This window comes from Leptosomus discolor, unplaced genomic scaffold (assembly GCF_034619465.1).
Source record: "Leptosomus discolor isolate bLepDis1 unplaced genomic scaffold, bLepDis1.hap2 HAP2_SCAFFOLD_86, whole genome shotgun sequence".
Lineage (NCBI taxonomy): Eukaryota > Metazoa > Chordata > Aves > Leptosomiformes > Leptosomidae > Leptosomus > Leptosomus discolor.
The window spans coordinates 123901-141003 of record NW_028237836.1 but is presented as its reverse complement, the minus strand read 5'-3'; the positions used below and the strand labels follow the sequence as shown (position 1 = coordinate 141003).

Here is a 17103-nt window from a genome sequence, read left to right as displayed (position 1 = left end):
AGTGGTGTGTAGAATTTTTGTCAGGATCTTTACCGTCTTCATGCTGCCTGGGTGACTGTTTTTGTGAACGAGATTAAACTTCAAAATTAAACTCCCATGACAAAAAGCAGTTGTTACAGCACCGTAGCATGAGCATTAAACCAAATGCACAACCTGCTGTAACGCTGCTATTCTGCTTTTTGCCTGCGTGTGTGCTAGGCAGTAGAGGCGGAGAATGGGAGCGACAGTGAAGAAGAAGGGTCCGTTCCTCTGCAGGACCAAAAAGAGACATTTCCAGCAGCAGAAAGAGGAGCTACAGAGCTGTTTGTTAGTTCTGCAGAAGTGAGACACTAATAACACACACAATCTTATTCACAGAAGGCATGGCCGGTATTTGTAACTTCAAATTCTCCTGGGGCGGTTTTGTTGCTGCCAACACAAACCTGACCAGAACTGAACAGAGAGAAGCTAACTGGTCAGGCACAAAGTCTACAAAAGCTGTGACAGAGCTGGAGAGGTTCCTCTGTCGTGCTGCATGTGGGTAAAGGTGGTGTTTTGATCGGCAGAGGCACAGCTTTGCCAGTGTATCTGTGGGCTGAGTTTAGAACAGATTGTCAGGGCAGACTGAAAAGCTGTTTCAGGTGGTGGATTTTACGTTTCAGAAAAAATCCCCTGAGACTTTCTTGGACAAAGTCGAATTAGACAGTTGTCCTCCTGCGTTGGGTGACATGGAGCAGCCAGTAACCGAGAGAGAAAACCCTCCCCTTCCTTCAGGAGCTCCTCAGCAGGTGTCTGCGTGGTCAGCGGAGCGGAACAGCTGCACAGAGTCAGGTATCCTTCAGTCCCTTGCTAACAGTACAACACTCCATACCACCCGTCAAGCACGGTTTCTAGTTTTCTCCCTTTCTCGTCATTGTTAGTCCAACTGGAGGCACAACGCTTTGAAATCTAAGCATTTTCTTTGTCTTTTTCTTCTCTTTTTTTTTTTTTTTTTTTTTTCTTGGGGGGTGGGGTCCAGGTGACATTGGAGAACCCATTTCTCTCTGCTCAGAGACTGCCTTTGAGCAGTTGGATCAGCTCACCAGTGAGCATGGTGACCAAAGGCGGGAACAGGCATGCCAGCAGCGTGGAGCTGAGGGGCACGAAATGAGTGGAAGAAGTGAAGAAACCGTAGAAGAAACAGAGCTGGTTGTCTTGGCTCTAGAACATGTGAGAAGTCCTCCAATCTTGTCGTTCTTCTTCGCAGACCTGCTGGTTTTATTTGTATGAAATACACAAGGTAGATTGTCAGCAGCGGCTCAGCCATAGGCTGAAACCACGTGTTTAAAACAGGCTTTTGCAGAAGTACTGACTCCTGAGCGTGTCTGCTCCCTCAGGGTTAACCCCAAACGGGAGGCTCAGGAGGGAGCCGCGTAGTGGGTAAATCTGATACTCCTCAGTGCTCCTGAAAGAGAAGTTCTGTCAGCAAGAGCGAGCGGATGGGCTCTCAGAGGCAGCTCTTCTGATGTGTTTCTGACTTTCAGATATCCTCAGTAGTGGCTTTCTGCTGTCAACAAATACCCACTGTGTAACTCCTCTCACTCGTTACAGTGAGCGTAGCTAAAGGAAGAATGCAAGGGTCTGTGGCAGAAAATACGCTGTGTTATTTAACAGCGGGGGTAGCAGTAAGGTTTCTTCATAATTTCTTTACACAAGTACGTTGACTTGTATCAATGTCATACTTCTTGACAGCCTCTGATGAGAAGATTCCAGGCTGCCCTGAAGAGTCACCTCACTAAGCAGATGGAAAAAGTGAGCCTAGAGCTTCAGGAACTGGTACGTGGCATTCTTACTTTGCCTTCCCGCAGCAGCCCACCCCTGCCCGAGCTGAAGCCAGGTAACTGGTTTCCTCTTGTGTTTGCAGAGGGCAGCAGCGAAGAAGGGGCAAGCAGAGAGGGAAGAGCTTGGGCTGGTTCTTTACGGAGCGCAGCAGCAGCTGGCCCGCCTGCAGCTGGAACTGGAGAAGAGCCACGACCGCCGTTCTCAGGTGGCCGCAGCACGTCAGCAGCTGGAGGAGGAGCTGGAGGGCCTCAGGCTTACTTACAAGCAAATGTGTCAGAACACACACGATGAACGCCAGAAAGGTGACCGAGGCAGCCCTTGCCAGGTTTCCTGGCTCTAGTACTGTGTGGAGAAAGGGATTTATTTGAATCCAAGTCAAGCATTGGATTGAAAAATACAGTAACATTGATCAGGAATAAGACACTCGCTGAAACCTTTCACAGGTATTCCTGGTTGTTTCTAAGACCGTGTGGCTACCTTGTACTTCTAAGAAGGTCTTTAGGACTAAAACTGTTCCGGGCAGATGGGCTGCTCTGTGACTTAGAAGGAGGAAGATCCTGTCGCTCTGTTACGTTTGCCTGTGTCTCTGTAAGGGTGTGACGAGATCGCAAAGGTCGTGGGTCGTGAGGGGCACGCGGGAGCCTGAGAGTGCCATCCGTGTGGGAACCCGTCCCAGCCAAAGAAATGGACTTGACTCATGCTGGTTGTGCTGCAGGCCTGTGGGTAGGGGACAGGAAAACAACTGTGATGGCGAGGGTAGCTCAGCGTAGGATAAACTGCCTAGAAAGGTTTGGCAGGTTGCTGAAAAAAATAGAGAAGCGTTCAACAGACTGAGAAAGAGACAGTTCTGTTTTGGGGCAGAGGAGTGGAGTCACAGCCTCCTGAGGCCGCCCCTTCTTTGATCTCCTGGGCTTCTGAGTGCTGGGAAGCAATGAATTGCTTACCAAGATATTAGCTGTGCTTGTGGAGCTGTACTCCAGAGCCGATGCAAATTCACATTTCAGGGGGGCTGATTTGGCTGGTCAGTGTGCGAATTTGGCTTTGGGTGTTTCTGTGTTTCTTTCCCTTTTACCTCTGTTTAAAGTGTGTCTTACAAACATACTTTTCTGTAAATATTTTTCCCCCTGCCTCTCCAGTCTCTGCAATGCAGACCCAGGTTGAAAACTTGGCCTTGCACCTCTTCTACGTGCAGAACACGGACCATATGCACCATAATATTTTACTAACGAAACGGTCGACAAAGAGGGCTGAGCTGGAGAAGGCCCAAGCTGACGTGGAAAAGAAAAAACAGGTATCAAGTAAAACTCTCTTCTTTCAAATAAATAAATGAATTCAGGTGACAGCTAGCGGCGAGTCTCGGAGGACGTGCTGCCTTGGCAGAAGGAAGGCTGTAGTGAATATACAGACACCATGGAAGGTGCGTGGGGATATTTTCCCCAAATAATTGAAAATGAGAAGAATCCCCACCGCCAAGATAGCGGCATGTACTGAACAGAATTTTTTTATGAGCCTTATAATAGGAAGTAGTAATCAGTAGTGATTACTCTTCACGCAGGCAACGGGGGTGTGGGGGCAGAAAGATATTTAGCAAAGAAGTATCATATGTTGAAGTCTGGAGAATTGCTCTGAGTCCCAAGGAAGAGCGAACTTGGAAGGTGAACTGAGCGGTCGGTGTGCTGGAGCTCCCTCTGCTGCCTCCTGCTTGCAGCAGGACACCAACTAATTACTGTTGATGCAGAATTGCGGGCAAACGGTTGAGATGGAATGGGTTTAGATGGTTTTTAACAAAGGATTTTAAACCATAAATTATCAAGATTCCCAGCTGCTGGAGAGGTGGCGCAATGTAACCCATGCTGGCAGGGATGAATGCTGCTTCAGATCTGAAGGACCAATTTCCTACTGTGGGTGGAACGATAAAAACCAGCAAAGAAGGTTTTGTTCTCTTGAAAATTGTCACTGCTGCATTCAGGAGTCGTTTGGATAGGAATGGAAGAGTTTCAGTAGGAATCAAAGCTAACTGAATTCATTTTCAGCCCAAGTTATTGCTGTAGAATTTAGTTGGTTAAGCCTGAGATTATGTTACTCATCCTGAGCTGTTTGGCTCTGCCTCTCTAGGATCTTCTGGTAGACCGCTTGACCCGGAAAGCCTACGAGCTGCAGGAACAGATTGCTCTGTTCGAAGCTCAGTTTGTGGCTCAGGCAGAGGACACAAAAGTAACTCGGCAAGCAGCAAATGAGGTAGGAGAATGCTTTTTTTTTGCTTCTGGTTAATATTTCCCTCTGGAAGGACCGACCCCGTTGGCTCATGCTCACATGGTAGCTACAGTGTAGGACAGAGTTGTATGATCAGTTCCTGTTTGGAGGAATGAAGACTTTTTTGTTTTGGTTTGTTTTGTCTTTCCCTTTGTCCTCAAGAATTGCCTATAAATCACTTCCTCCCCCACCCTCTCTGCATTTTTTTCCTTGCAGACCTATGCTCTGTGGTCGGGGGTGACCATAAACCAGAGGCACGTTAGCTGAAGCTGTTCCTGCCCAGCGTATTATGAACACACACACAAAAAGGGCATTGTAACGTGAATTTGGTTTCCCAGCCTAGTATAGATTTATCCTGTCTACAAATCCTCTCTCCCCCAGGCTTGTATGGAGGTTCAGGCTATTAACATGGAGAAAAAGCGACTGATGAACCACTGGAATAGCAGCTTGGCGGGAATGAAGCAGAGAGATGAGGCCTATATCGCCACCCAAGCGCTGCTGAGGTACGGTATCTGAGGACAGTCCCAGGAGAGGCCTCACACGGGTTGGACGGGAGGGATGCTGAAAGGGGCAGTGCGTCTCCAGTTTATTGCTGCGCGTGCAGGATATGTCAAGCAGAACAAGTTTGCTGCTCTGAAGCACGTAGTAAGGTTAAAGGATAGGAAGCACAGTTCTTCGTCACTATTCTGTATCCAAAACACAACTCTCCCCCAAAATGTGTGGGGTTTTTAAAGCTGTTTAGAGTTTTTCTGTTCATATTTTAGTCATTTAGAAGAGTTCCTTCACCTTTGCAACATCTCTCAATCCAAAGAGCTAGACTTCAAGAGGGATTTTACCTGTCGCTCTCAGTTAGGGTTTTGTGATGCCTTCAGAAATCATCAGGAAAACCGTCCTGTTGTTGCCAAAGGAAGCGCTTATTTGCTCTGGAGTCAGCCTGGCTGATTCCCTGCAATGTGCTTTGATGGTGGCATCCTGGTAAGAGTGGGGGGTGGGGACAGGACTGAAAGCGGGAATTAATTTTCCTACGTACGTTTGCTTTTCAGTCTTCTGTCTCCATCCATCTTCTGATGACTCTGCACTGTCACAGCAGGGTGGCCTTTGTAAAGATCTTCCTCCTTGGTCTGTTGTCGCTGCAGTAGCGTGTTTGAAAAGAGGAATTTGTAGATGACTGTTCAGCGCGTGAGTCTACCCCTGTGGTGATTTTCCATCCTCTTTGCCTCTCCAGCAAGTACAGGCATGACCTCAAGTCCCTAGAAACGGACATCCATGGCTGTAGGAAGTCAATCAGGAAGGAGGAGGAGAAGAATGAGTTGCTTGTCGCCATCCTGAGCCGTTCACAGAACGATGCCAACATGACAAAGAAGCTGATTGCCCGGTGCCTTTCCAGGCAGGAGGCCTTGAAGGTGGAATCTGGCACCTACGCTCGCGTTCTCCACGAGACAGAGCAGGCCCTCAACAGGACCAGGATGGTGAGGAGAGTTACTTGGAAGAAGAACCTTTCAAATCAGACACAGATGTTTAATCCCCTTCCCCAAACAGTTGTAGTGACCCTGTCTCCTGTCTTTCCTGCGTTTAGGATCAAGCTGCTTGTCTGAATCAGTTGCTGTCCATCAGTAAGGACATAGAGAAAGGAACTGATGCCAAAGTGCAGATGGAGAACGAAATCATGGCAAAGCTTCAGGACCAGATGGTGTCCAGCAAAGCCACAAAGCACTTCTCGCAGCTGGCTGCAAAGCTCCATAGGAGAAAAACAGACCTGGTGTGTTATCTCTTCCGTTTGGGAGGGCGGGGGAAGGAAACCGCCCTGAGCGGTGTTTCTCAAGTGTGTTTCGTCCGCGCCTTCGTTCTGCTTTTCAGATCTGCAGTTGAAGGTCTGCTGAGTTTGTGACTTCAGTTTGGTTCTTCCAGTGCTCTTATTGCGGGATTCTGGTGTACGCGAGAGGGTTTGGCCAAAAAGGCCTTGACACATAATGTACTGTTCTTTCTTTGCTTAAAAAACGGGACAGAACGATGAATTCTGGGAGTTTTTACCATAAAGTAGTACCAGTTCTTATGTATTGGAGGAAGACAGTGGATATGTAGTACTGCTGTACTCCACATTGAACTAACCTGTATCTCTGTCCGGCATCATGGAATGCGATACAGGCCTGCTCTCGTTCCTGAGTGAGGATTACAGCCCAAGGAGCAATCGAACCAGACCCACAGTTCTTTGTGGCACGATCAGTTGCTCTCTTTGGGAGTGTGTAACTGGAACAGATAGAAAAACGAGAAGATCCAGTGTAGTGTTTGTGGTGTTGAGTTGTGTGGGCTGGCACTAACAAGGCACCCACACCTCTGTATTTCTGTGGGTTACTTCAGCCTGGCCCTGGGATTTTTAAATCGGGGGCATTATCTTGAGCAAGAGGAAGAGTTCCAGGGCTGGCTTCCGTTGTGAGAGAGGGGCCCCCCGCCCCCTTCCCACAGGCACACCAACAAGCGGACACTCGCGTTGTCTCCCATCAGCACCTGCGGTGCACGGCTGGATGTAGCCAGAGAGTCGTGGCCGCTGGCGGCGCGGGGGCAGCAGAAGTCACCCGGCTGCATTCGCGCTGCGCTCAACAGGCACCCGCCTTTCTGGCTGCTGCGGTGGTGGTTCGGTGAGGGACGTGTTTGTCGGGTGTGGTGGAGAATGTCCTGCTCCGGTGAGCCGGGCAGGTGGAGACACCCAGGCAGGGCAGGTAACTGCAGAGGTGATGAGCGCGGCCTCTTAAAGGCTTTGGGATGTTTGGGCTCCTTCGTGCTCTTCAGCAGCCTTATGGCAGAGGTAAATGTTGGTATCTCCGTCAGGAGATGGAGAAACAAAGGTACAGAGCAGGTAAGTGGCTGGCTCGCAGCTTGTGGCACAGACCTGGGAGGAGAATCTAAACCCCCTGACTCCTGTGCCTCGGGAAGCGGGCGTTCCAAGTCAATGGGCTGCTGCTGGTGACAGTAATTTGTTTTCTGTCTGTTGGCATTCCTAGGAGCTGCATTTTTCCAAGGTTGAGAATGATGTGGCCCAGGTTATTCTGAATGCAACTCATAGCAGCTGCAGGCTGACAGTTCTCCAAAACACACTTTGTCAGCTGGACAAGGAAGTAAAAAATACCCGTGACCTGATCAGCTGCAGGGAAAGCGAGATTGCAAGGTGCAGTCTCCTGACCGAGAACAGGCAAGCGGTGCTCAGCCAGTACAACAAGAGGTTGGAGAAGATTCTTGCGCGGCAGGGGGTATGTACATTCCCATTTCAGTCCCAGGCTTGATTTTATTCTTTGTGGTGACCACAGGTGCCCCTGATAAATGTAACTGTGTAAGTGCTGAGTAGTTAAAACTTTCAGGCATCAGTATAGAGGTTTAAAAGCTGCACTAGTTAATGTAAATGTTTACGTCTGTCAAACAGCTCTTAGTGCACGGGGGGGGAGGAGCTGGCATGAGGGAATTGTGAAATGAGGGTGTGCCCAGCACAGATTTCTGCAGGGAGTTGTCTGCGCCTGATGAAAACGTTGAATGACATCAATACTCTGGGAGTAACTAGGGTCTCATCAGAAAACCTGCAAATCCTGACAAGGGGCGAATGGAGCAGGCGGGGTGATGTAGATCACTTGGTGCTTGGCCCCATTCAGCTGATAGATACCCAGGTCTGCCCCTGGCACCGTGAGCTGCAAGACCTTTATAGAGCCCAATGCAAGAATGAGTGCTGTGGCAGACTCTTGGACACCCAGATGTGCCTGTTGTAGGAGCTTAGGAGGCCCCTCTCGCCCCAGAGCCTGAGAGCTGTTCGGGCTTCCCTTGCATTTGTTCCCGTGAGGTCAGGAATGATTGGTCCCATCCAGCTCCTGGGAAATAGAGGCACAAAGGAAGTAACAGTATAGCGGAAGTATTCGGTAGGCATCTCAGCAGCTGGACCGGCCTTCTGCAAAAAGTGCTTCAGCAGCTTCTGCCTGATTAATCCCCAACCTTGCCCTCATCCAGGGTCAAGAACTGGGGCCACTGGAAATGGAGATCAACAGGCTGTCCAAGCAGATAGAAGAATATCACTCTGAGGTGATGACGCTACAAAAGCACTGGCTCAATCAGCAGCAAGAGCTGGTCAAGTTAACACACCAACGGGAGGAACAAGTAGCCTCCCTGGACACGTTAAAGAAACGGATCACAGTAATGCAGCAGAAGAAAGTGCGCAGGGAAAGTAGGTCATTCCCCAACTCTTTTTAAAACGTTCAGCTGTGAATGGAGGAAAAAGGGAGCGAGGGCTTACGGACGGGTGAGCCAGACCTTCACCAGAGAATGCGCCGTGCTCCTACGTCCGTGTGAGCAGTAACGCAGGCGGCCCCAGCACTGCTCTGGGGCTACGAGCCAGGCACCTCTGCTGCTCTGCCTGGCGTTATTCCCTGTCCCGACTGATCCCACTGCCTTAACGGGCACAACCGAACCGAAGTGGCCGTGTCACGTGCTACACTTCTTAAATAACGTTTGCATGTAGTTGGTGGGTAAATGTCCCCACCACGATGGCGTTTCCCTTGGCTCAAACCAGCTCTTTTCCACAGCAGTCTCCTTCAAAACCGTATTTGGGTTTTGGGCTTGTGGAAAAACGGTTTGGCTGGGTATGTGGGACGCAGGTGGCTCTGCAGGCAGCGTTGTCTGGTCTGATGGCAGTCTGTCACGCCTTGCCTGTGTTCCACCTGCTGCTTGTGGGAATTTTAAGACTTTTTTTTTTTTTCTGTTCACCTGTAGATGAAATTCAGCAGGAAACAAAAGAGCAGAAAGACATCGAACGTCACATGAGGAACATGTCCAATGACTTGATAAAGCTGAATGTGTTGATCCACAAGAACAGCAGCAGCTTCGAGGAGCTGCAATATGGCAACACGATCACCGAGAACGAGTTTGTGCGCTCTCTCAAGGTACAGACATCTCATTTCCAGGTCTCAGCCTCCCGTGCAGATCGGAGGCAGACAGTGACCGTGTAAATCTTTCTTAGTCTGACCACGTTGTGTTGTCTGACAATGTTATGCTTCCCAAACCTAGGCAGCAGAAAAAGAGTCGGTTGAGATGCAGGAGAAGCGCAGTCAGCTGACTGAGGAGAAGGAAAGACTCCTAAACAGCCTGGTGGAAGCAGAGTAGGTACCAGAGAGGTTCTTGCTTTGTGCCACCCTCTTTGAATGTAGGTGTCCATGTCACCTTTCCTCTCTGCTCATCGAACTGAACCAGCAACAGCAACTGTGCTTCTGTCCTTCTCGGAGAAGATGAAAGGAGTTTCATGGATTTTTGGGCGCAGAAGCTGAAAGGTGCTTTAGCTGTCTCTGCAAGCAGCGAGAGCCGTGAGGATGTCGGCTTTAACAGTTCCAGCAGGCTCGTGCTGGACGTTGCTGAGATCTGTATGGGGTGACTCTGCCTGCGCTCTCCTCCGCCAGTCACTCGGAGCGAGCGTGCTGCGCTGGGCAGCTCACTGGGGTCCACCAGCCCCCGGCAGCCTGGGCACGCTTGTTGTTAGTCACCGTGCCACCACCGTGCCACGTTGTGGATGGCGGAGCTCCCTGTCTGGTTCCACGCTGCTCCTGGCTGCCCTTTTACGTGTCCCACGTGCAAACCCTCAGGTTCTGCTGAACCTTCAGCTCCATGTTCAGGACTGAGCTCGGGAGCGTGCTGCCACGCGTGCACAGGGAGCGAGCGTCCTCTCGGGCACTGACAAAGGTGCCGCTTTCCCTTTCTGTCACTGAAGGCATCAAATCCTGCTGTGGGAGAAGAAGATCCAGCTGACGAGAGAGATGCGTGCGGCGGTGGAGTCTGAGTCAGGGCACAGCGAGCTCCACGCCATGAGAACAGAGATTCACAGGATGCAGGTGAGCCCCGGGGGAGGAGCACTGGGGAGGGGAAGCTGCACACGATGGATTCAGCTTCGGCGTTGCTGAAGGCAGGAGATGAGAAACGGGCTGGGGAAGCAGCATTGCCAGGCCACAGCAATGTTGGAAATCGTACACCCTCCCGCTGGGCCGAATGAAATACATCCAGCGTGCGTGCTCTTCGTGCCTTCCTTGCGCCTGCCGTGTAACGGGCTGCAGCAGAGTCTAGAGACACCTGAGCAATCTATTTAAAACATAATATGTTTGCCACCTTATGCCGTGACCCCAATTTATAAGCAAAGGAATGTTGATGACTAAATATTGCATCATCTTAATCACTGGTTAGGGAAGCCTTCTGTCTTCTGGCAAAGCAACTCTTCCCTTTTGTTCCCAGGTTACTTTACTCTTCTGCTTTTCCTATTGCTAAGGAGTTCCAGTGAAACCTTTTGAAGATTACTTTAGACGAGTTGATAATCCAGCCCTTTGCTTTCCAGATCCACACAGGGCAAGCCGGGTTTGGGTTTAGAGCAAATTTGGCTTGCCAACGCTCACGTGTCACGTATGTCTGGTTTATGTGGAGGGGATGTGCCGCACAGAATCGGTTCGGTGCCGTTTGTGAACATTTGTTACTTTCAGCCTATTTCATATCTTGACACACGGCAGGTCCGCTACGGCCAGCTGATGAAGCAGCAGGAGAAGATGATTCGTGATATGGAGGCATCTGTTTCTCACAGAGAGGTGATAGCGCTTTGTGGAGAGGGTCAGAGCAAAAGAGACAAGAAGCTTGTCCCCAAGAGCGTCTTCCACTGCAAGAAACAGGAGCTGAGAAAGAAGATCAGCAAAGCCCAGAAGGTGAGCGAGCAGAGCAGGGCTGCAGGAGTTCACCGGGGCTGTAAGGAGCACCAGGGTGGGCTGAGCGCAGACACGCGGGGTGTCGGGACACAGACGGGACAGGCTTTGGAGGCTCCTTAAAAAACCCCACAGGAGAGTTCTGGGGAGATGGCTGGGAGTGCAGCTGGACGAAGAACCACACTCTGCCCTTTCCTTCTCTTCCGTTTGCCAGAACGTTCAGGACTGCAACGCAACCCTCCTGGAGCTGGAGAGCGCCCAGGCGTCCCTCGGTGCCGCCTTCTCGGAAAAGCAGCGAGAACTGCGCAGGCTGGAGGCTGAGTGCGACGGCCTCGATGCAGACGCAGAAGCTCGTCGGAACAGGAAGCGACGGGTGAGCGGCTCCGCTCCCTGGAGCTCGCGAGCCCGACGGGACCGGCCGCTTTCTCCTGGTGCCAGCTCCCCATCTCCCTGTCTCGCCACCATCCTGAACTGAGTGTGCTTGGCATTTTAGCGGCACTTTAACTGAGCACACCTTGAGGGCTCATGGGGGTCCTGAATTGGGGCTGCAGTTGTACTCTTAGCGAGGCAGCATTCACCTGGAGACATCAGCCTGCAGGACATGGTTTGTGTCTTGAAAATACCCGGTCACAGCTCTCCTCTGTGAGCGCTTTCTGGCTGCTCATATGTTACAGATTTGAGAGCCAGCTGAAGGTCTTGAATGGCCTCCTGCAAAGGTTGTAAGTTGGTCAAACTCTGTCCTGGCGAGGGTTGCCCTGTGCATGCAGGTATTTCTCTGGTTTATGGAATTCTGTGATGAACATTTAATTTTTTTTTTTTTTTTCTATTAGCTGACGTGTGGATGTGGTGCTTAGGGACACGGTTTAATGGTGGACTTGGCAGCGTTAGGTTTATGGTTGGACTCAATGATCTTAAAGGTCTCTTCCAACCTAACCACTTCTCTGGCTGTACCCGTTAGCAGCTGTTCTGCCGGTACAAAGGGGACTTGATAGCCCTGTCCCTCTTCAGAAGCCCTTCCCTTTCAGAATGTGATGGTTCCAGTACCGGTGACAAAAGTCACCTGCCTTTCTTAGTGCTTTTCTCTCTGCGGCCTGCTGTCAAAGCAATTTCTGTTGTTGCTTTCCTCAGAATCTTTTGGAGATCGTGTCCTACCAGACTCGCCGGAAGCACCTGCAGGCGCTGAAGGAAGGGACGTACACTCCCCTGTGCCGCACGGAGCAAGCCTGGAGAAATGAGCACCAGAAACTGCGCCACCGGCTCCAGACCATCGATGCCATCGTCCAGCAGATCCAGCAGGACCATCCCCAGCACTACCGGACTCTCCAGTGGCTCAGACAGTGCTTGGGCTCCAGGCTGGGCTCGCAGGAAGCCTGACTGCCACCAACCCCATCCATGTAACCCTCAGCTCTTGTTCTGCTGGAGCCTGCAGGCTTTGTAAATAAACAAATATCTAAAAACTAAGTCTGTGTAGCAGGTAGTGGTCACCAAAGCTGTAGCAGTGCAACTGATTTTTGTTTCCTTGGCTGCACAAGGGTGGCTTCATCCCTCCCCCTGGCCTGGGGCGCTGGGGGCAGCCGCCCCCTTCCCCTCCGGGCCCCCCCTCTCTCACCGCCTTTCCCTGCAGCTCCGGGAGGCGGAAGGCGCCCGCCCGCTCCCGGGGCCGGTCCCGCCCCGCAGACGCCTCCGTGCCGTGGGGCCGGTCCCGCCGCGCCTGCTGGGAGGCCGGGCCGGGCCGGCGGGGCCATGGCGGGGCCGGGGCTCCCGGCCGCGCTGCTGCTGCTGGCGCTGCTGGGCTCCGCCGCGGCGGGCAGCCCCGGGGCCGCCGGCTGCCAGGTGCCCCCGGGCGAACGCTTCGACTGCGGCCCCGAGCGGCTGCTGTCGCGGGCGGACTGCGAGGAGCGGGGCTGCTGCTACGCACCCGCCGGCTCCGGCTCCAGCCCGGCTCCGGCTCCAGCCCCGGCCCGCCCTGGTGCTTCTTCCCCAGCGGCTACCGGAGCTACCGGGCGGAGAACCTGACGGCCACCGCCACCGGCTCCGCCACCCGGCTCCGCTGCGTCGCCGCCAGCTTCCTGCCGGGGACCGTGGGCAGCTGGCGGCTGGACGTGGCGCTGGAGACCCCCACCCGCCTCCGCTTCACGGTGCGAGCCGGCCCCGGGACCGGTGCCCCGGTGCTCCGGACCCCCCCGCTGACACCCCCCCCCTCCCTTCTGTCCCCGCAGCTGCGGGACCCGGCCCGGCAGCGGTACGAGGTGCCCCTGGCCACGCCGCGGGCGAGCGGCCGAGCCGCCTCCCCGCTCTACGGGCTGCAGATCAACCAGGATCCCTTCGGCCTCGTCGTCTGCCGGCAGCGCGACGGGCAGGTCCTGTAAGTGCCCGTCCTGCCCCGAGCCTTCCCGAAGGGATTCGGTCTGGAAGCGGGTCCTGGCCCCAACCCCAGCGGTGCGTGGGACGGAGCAGGGATGCGGCAGGGGATGGCGGTGACAGCAGCGGGGTGGCGGTCAGCGGCTGCGGGGGCTTTGCTTTGAGCCCCTCTGCGGTTCGGTGCCTGGGAAGGGGAGCAGGAGTCCCAGAGATCAGTCGAAACCCAGCTGCTGGGCACCGCTGGGGCTGTTTGCCGGAGTCTCCCTTTCTCTCCGGCAGGCTGAACACCACTGTTGCGCCCCTCTTCTTCGCAGACCAGTTCCTGCAGATCTCCACCTCTTTGCCCTCCCATTTCATTTCTGGGCTGGGGGAGCACCAGACGCCGCTGGTCCTCGACACGGCGTGGACCAGGGTCACCCTCTGGAATCGGGATATGACGCCTGTGGTACGGAGCGGGGCTGAGGGAGAGGGAGGTGGCTCATCTGCGCCTGTGGGGGTGGCCCTGCAACCTCTGACATCTTGTTTGGGGCTGGGGAAAGGCATCGGCGGCTGTGGAGCTCTGGGACCTGGCCTCAGCCCTGAGCAAGCCCGGGGGACTGTTGTCCCCAAGTCAGGCTTTTTCCCCCCTGGGGCTCTTGTTTGGCTCAGAAGCCGCTTTCCCTGACACGATCCAGGGCTCTTGTTTGGGGCAGAGCTCTGCTGACTCAGGCAGTGTCTGGGGCTGCAAGCCCTGGCTTTGCACCCCGAGCCGTGACGGTGCTTCTGGCCAGTGGCAGGCAGGTGGGTGGGTGGGTGCTGTGCTGGGGCCTCCAACGGAGCCTCACCCACACTGCGCTGTGCTCTACTCCAGCCCCAGGTCAACCTCTACGGCTCCCACCCTTTCTACCTGGTGATGGAGGACAGCGGTTCGGCTCACGGCGTCTTTCTGCTGAACAGCAACGCGATGGGTGAGTTCCACGGAGGTGCTGGGCATGGGCTTGGCCCACGTCCCCATCCTCAGCTTGTTCCTCCGGCGCTCGTGCTTCGCCAGATGCGCTCCTGCAGCCCAGCCCGGCCCTGACCTGGCGCACGACGGGCGGGATCCTGGACTTCTACGTCTTCCTGGGCCCTGACCCCAAGAGCGTGGTGCGGCAGTACCTGGACGTCATTGGTAGGGCCGAGCCGCGGGCGGGGGGCACGGGTGCTCCTGGGATGGCTCTGCCGGGATGCTGCGTGGCCCGTCTGAGGTGAGGGCTGGGGCTGCCCCTGAGGTGAGTGAGGCCCTTGGGTGGGTGACGGGGTGTCTTCTGCCTGCTGGCTGCCCGGGGGTGGTGGGTGGGAGCTCCAAGCCAGAGCCGGGCCGGCTGGGGCATCCCCGGGGGTGACCTGAGGGCTGGGCAGGGGAAGGAGAAGGAGACAGACCCCCCAGCACAGGCACTGGGCATCCCGTTTCCCAGAGCCCCCCTGAGCCCCCTCAGCCCTGCTCCCCCCCTGCAGCTGCCCCGTCCCCAGCCCCTCCCCTGAGGCCAGTCCCGCAGCCCCAGGCTGCCCCACGGCCTGTCCTGGCAGCGGAGAGCGGGGCCTCGGGCAGGCCCAGGGCTCTGTTAACCCAGGGGCCTTCAGCAGCAGTGCGGGGAAGGAGCGGGGTCTGCAGGAGCGGCTGCAGCAGGAGGGGCTCCGGCCTGGGGCCGGCTGTGACAGTCAGGGTTCTTTCCCTCTGCCAGAGGCCGTGCCAGGGGCTCGGTTGTCTGTTCCTGCCCTGGGGATGTCGTCAGCTGCATCCAGCTCAGGCTGAAGCTGAGGAGATGGGCAAAAGGAAAAGCAGCCGGAGAAGGACACGAAGGGGATCCGGCTGCGAGCTGCCCCCAGCTGCAGACAAGAGACAGCCGGCCTCTCGGCGTGAGGAAGGGTCGCTGTGAGTAGTCCTGAGCAGAGCTGGTCACCAACATGCACCGCGGGGTCTGTGTGCGTAACCAAAGCACGGTACAGCCATGTAGTGTGTGTGTGTGTGTGTGTGTGCGCAGTGAGGCTGTGTATGTAGGAAGCCTCATATTGTAAGAGCTGAGAGAGGCAGAGACAGAAGTGTCTCAACAGTAAAATCCTCCCAGCAGCACCAAGAGCGGGAGCTGCAGTGAGTCCTGGGCCCTTGTGTTATAATCAGATCTGAATTTTGATTTCATTGATAATTAATTGTTTTGAATGAACAACTAACATCTTATAGTTAATTCTTTCCTGATTCAATTAATTTACATTATGGTAAGGAGTAGACAAAACCTCACTTATGCTAAGAGACAGCAGATGCAGGCCTTAGGAAGATGGCCAAAGCTGAAGGTGCTGTGGATTGGGAAACTGTACAGAACACAGAATGAGGAGGGAGGGAGGCAGGTACAAGGGGTGAAATTGTACGTTCTCAGCTAGTTCTCTTATCTTATGTGATGAAACCATTGAAACAAAGGAATGTTGCTGTGAAGACTCTCCCATCCTCCCCATCCTAATTTGTATATCAGAGATTTTGATCAGTAAGATAACGAATGACTAGATTAGGAAAGGACTATTAAGAAAGTTATAGAATAGGGCGGACCAATCATTGTAAATGTCAAAATTAATAGCGGGCATAACATGCATGCTTATGTTAAAATCTGTTAAAGATCATGACTTTGCAGAAAAAGGGTGTAAGATGTTGAATTTTTGATGTAACTTTGAAGCCCGTCGGGTGGAGCTGTCCCCGTGCTTCCCAGCGCTGCAATAAAGACGTGCCGGCTTATCTGCAGTTGTGTAGATAAATTTGTCGCGATTGCGACCCTCCGTCCACACTTGGGGCCGTGTCACCCCTCTTCTGCTCCAGGTGCCTCCCTGTGCCTGTGCCCTCCCACCTTCCATCACTGGCGTCACTCTTTTGCTTCCCTGTACCTTTCTTCTGTCTGTTCTCATACCCTGCTCCCTCTTCGTCCCTCTCTGCTTTCCAAGCCCCTCTCTTGTTCTGCTATTCTACCTGCCCCTTTGGTTTTTCTTGCTCTCCCTCTGTCTTGCTCCCTGCCCCTCTTTTTTCCTTCCTCTGTCTCTGTCCTGCAGCGCATGGCTGTTTTTTTGTTCACTGCCTCTTTGTCCCGATCTGCATTCCTCCTTGTTGTTCACAGTCTGTCTGGCTTCTTGCCTGAGCTGCTTTTTCTCTCTCTGCCTGCATGTCCCACTCCCTGCCCCTGTCCTCCTCTCTCTCCTTCATCGAATTGTAGAATGTATTGGGTTGGAAGCGACCTCTAAAGGCCATCTAGTCCAAACCCCCTACAACAAGCAGGGACATCTCTAACGAGGTCAGGTTGCTCAGAGCCCCATCAGGCCTGACCTTGAATGGCTCCAGGGATGGGGCTTCCAGTACCTCTCTGGCAACCTCTTCCAGTGACCCAGCACCCTCATATTAAAGAACTTTTTCCTAATGTCCAACCGAAATCTAGCCTTTTCTAGCTCAAAACCACTACCTCTCGTCCTATTGCTACAAACCCTTGCGAATTGTTCTTCCCTGCCTTCTTAGAGGCCCCTTTCAGGTATTGCAAGGTTGCTACCAGGTCCTCCTGGAGCCTTCTCTTCTCCAGGCTGAACAACCCCAACTCTCTCAGCCTGTCTTCATAGGGGTGTCAGACCTTGGTGGCACCAAACTGATCTCAAACAAAGACAACAGGAGTTTGAAGATAAGAGAATGGTAAATGTCTGATTTCCTAGGTCAAGTTAGGAGGGACATCATTTACTTCACTGCAGTTCCTTTGTTGTTGTTTTGTATCTTAAGACCCAGCTTCTTTCCCCAAAGGGGTGCTAGCTTTGTGGAGGTACCACCTAGCACACTTTTCTGTGCAGGACTGGAATTAAACAAATATCCTGACTGTGTTTTTCAGCTCTTTGCAGACTGAGTAAAAGAACCCTGATTTGGGGGACAACAGGACTTACAGTGCTAATACCCCCCCCGCCCCAGCTTTTTGGAAAGCACATAGAAGAAAGTGTGACAAAGGAGCTC

At 53.4% G+C, this 17103-nt stretch overlaps 2 protein-coding genes across 2 annotated transcripts in view; one reads left to right on the top strand and one right to left on the bottom strand.

The window, feature by feature from the left end:
* LOC147412689 (serine/threonine-protein kinase PAK 3-like) overlaps positions 1-17103 on the bottom strand; it is a 245863-nt gene that overhangs the window by 155226 nt on the left and 73534 nt on the right. The gene's annotated exons all lie outside the window — the stretch shown is intronic.
* LOC147412691 (coiled-coil domain-containing protein 40-like) lies at positions 646-12218 on the top strand. The gene is made up of 17 exons (XM_086481114.1): positions 646-810; positions 998-1188; positions 1711-1794; positions 1883-2102; positions 2937-3091; positions 3916-4038; positions 4435-4556; positions 5279-5522; positions 5630-5812; positions 7053-7298; positions 8041-8254; positions 8800-8969; positions 9094-9185; positions 9788-9908; positions 10572-10760; positions 10972-11130; positions 11886-12218. The coding sequence occupies exons 1-17, from the start codon at positions 708-710 to the stop codon at positions 12129-12131; spliced, it is 2862 nt and encodes a 953-aa protein (XP_086337240.1). The 5' UTR covers positions 646-707; the 3' UTR covers positions 12132-12218.

Bases quoted from the DNA above. Each gene is read 5' to 3' on its own strand.
- LOC147412691 (XM_086481114.1), top strand. From the start codon at position 708: ATGGAGCAGCCAGTAACCGAGAGAGAAAACCCTCCCCTTCCTTCAGGA. The intron at 9,909-10,571 runs GTGAGCCCCGGG...GACACACGGCAG, and splicing joins CAGAGATTCACAGGATGCAG to GTCCGCTACGGCCAGCTGAT. The intron at 10,761-10,971 runs GTGAGCGAGCAG...TCCGTTTGCCAG, and splicing joins AGATCAGCAAAGCCCAGAAG to AACGTTCAGGACTGCAACGC.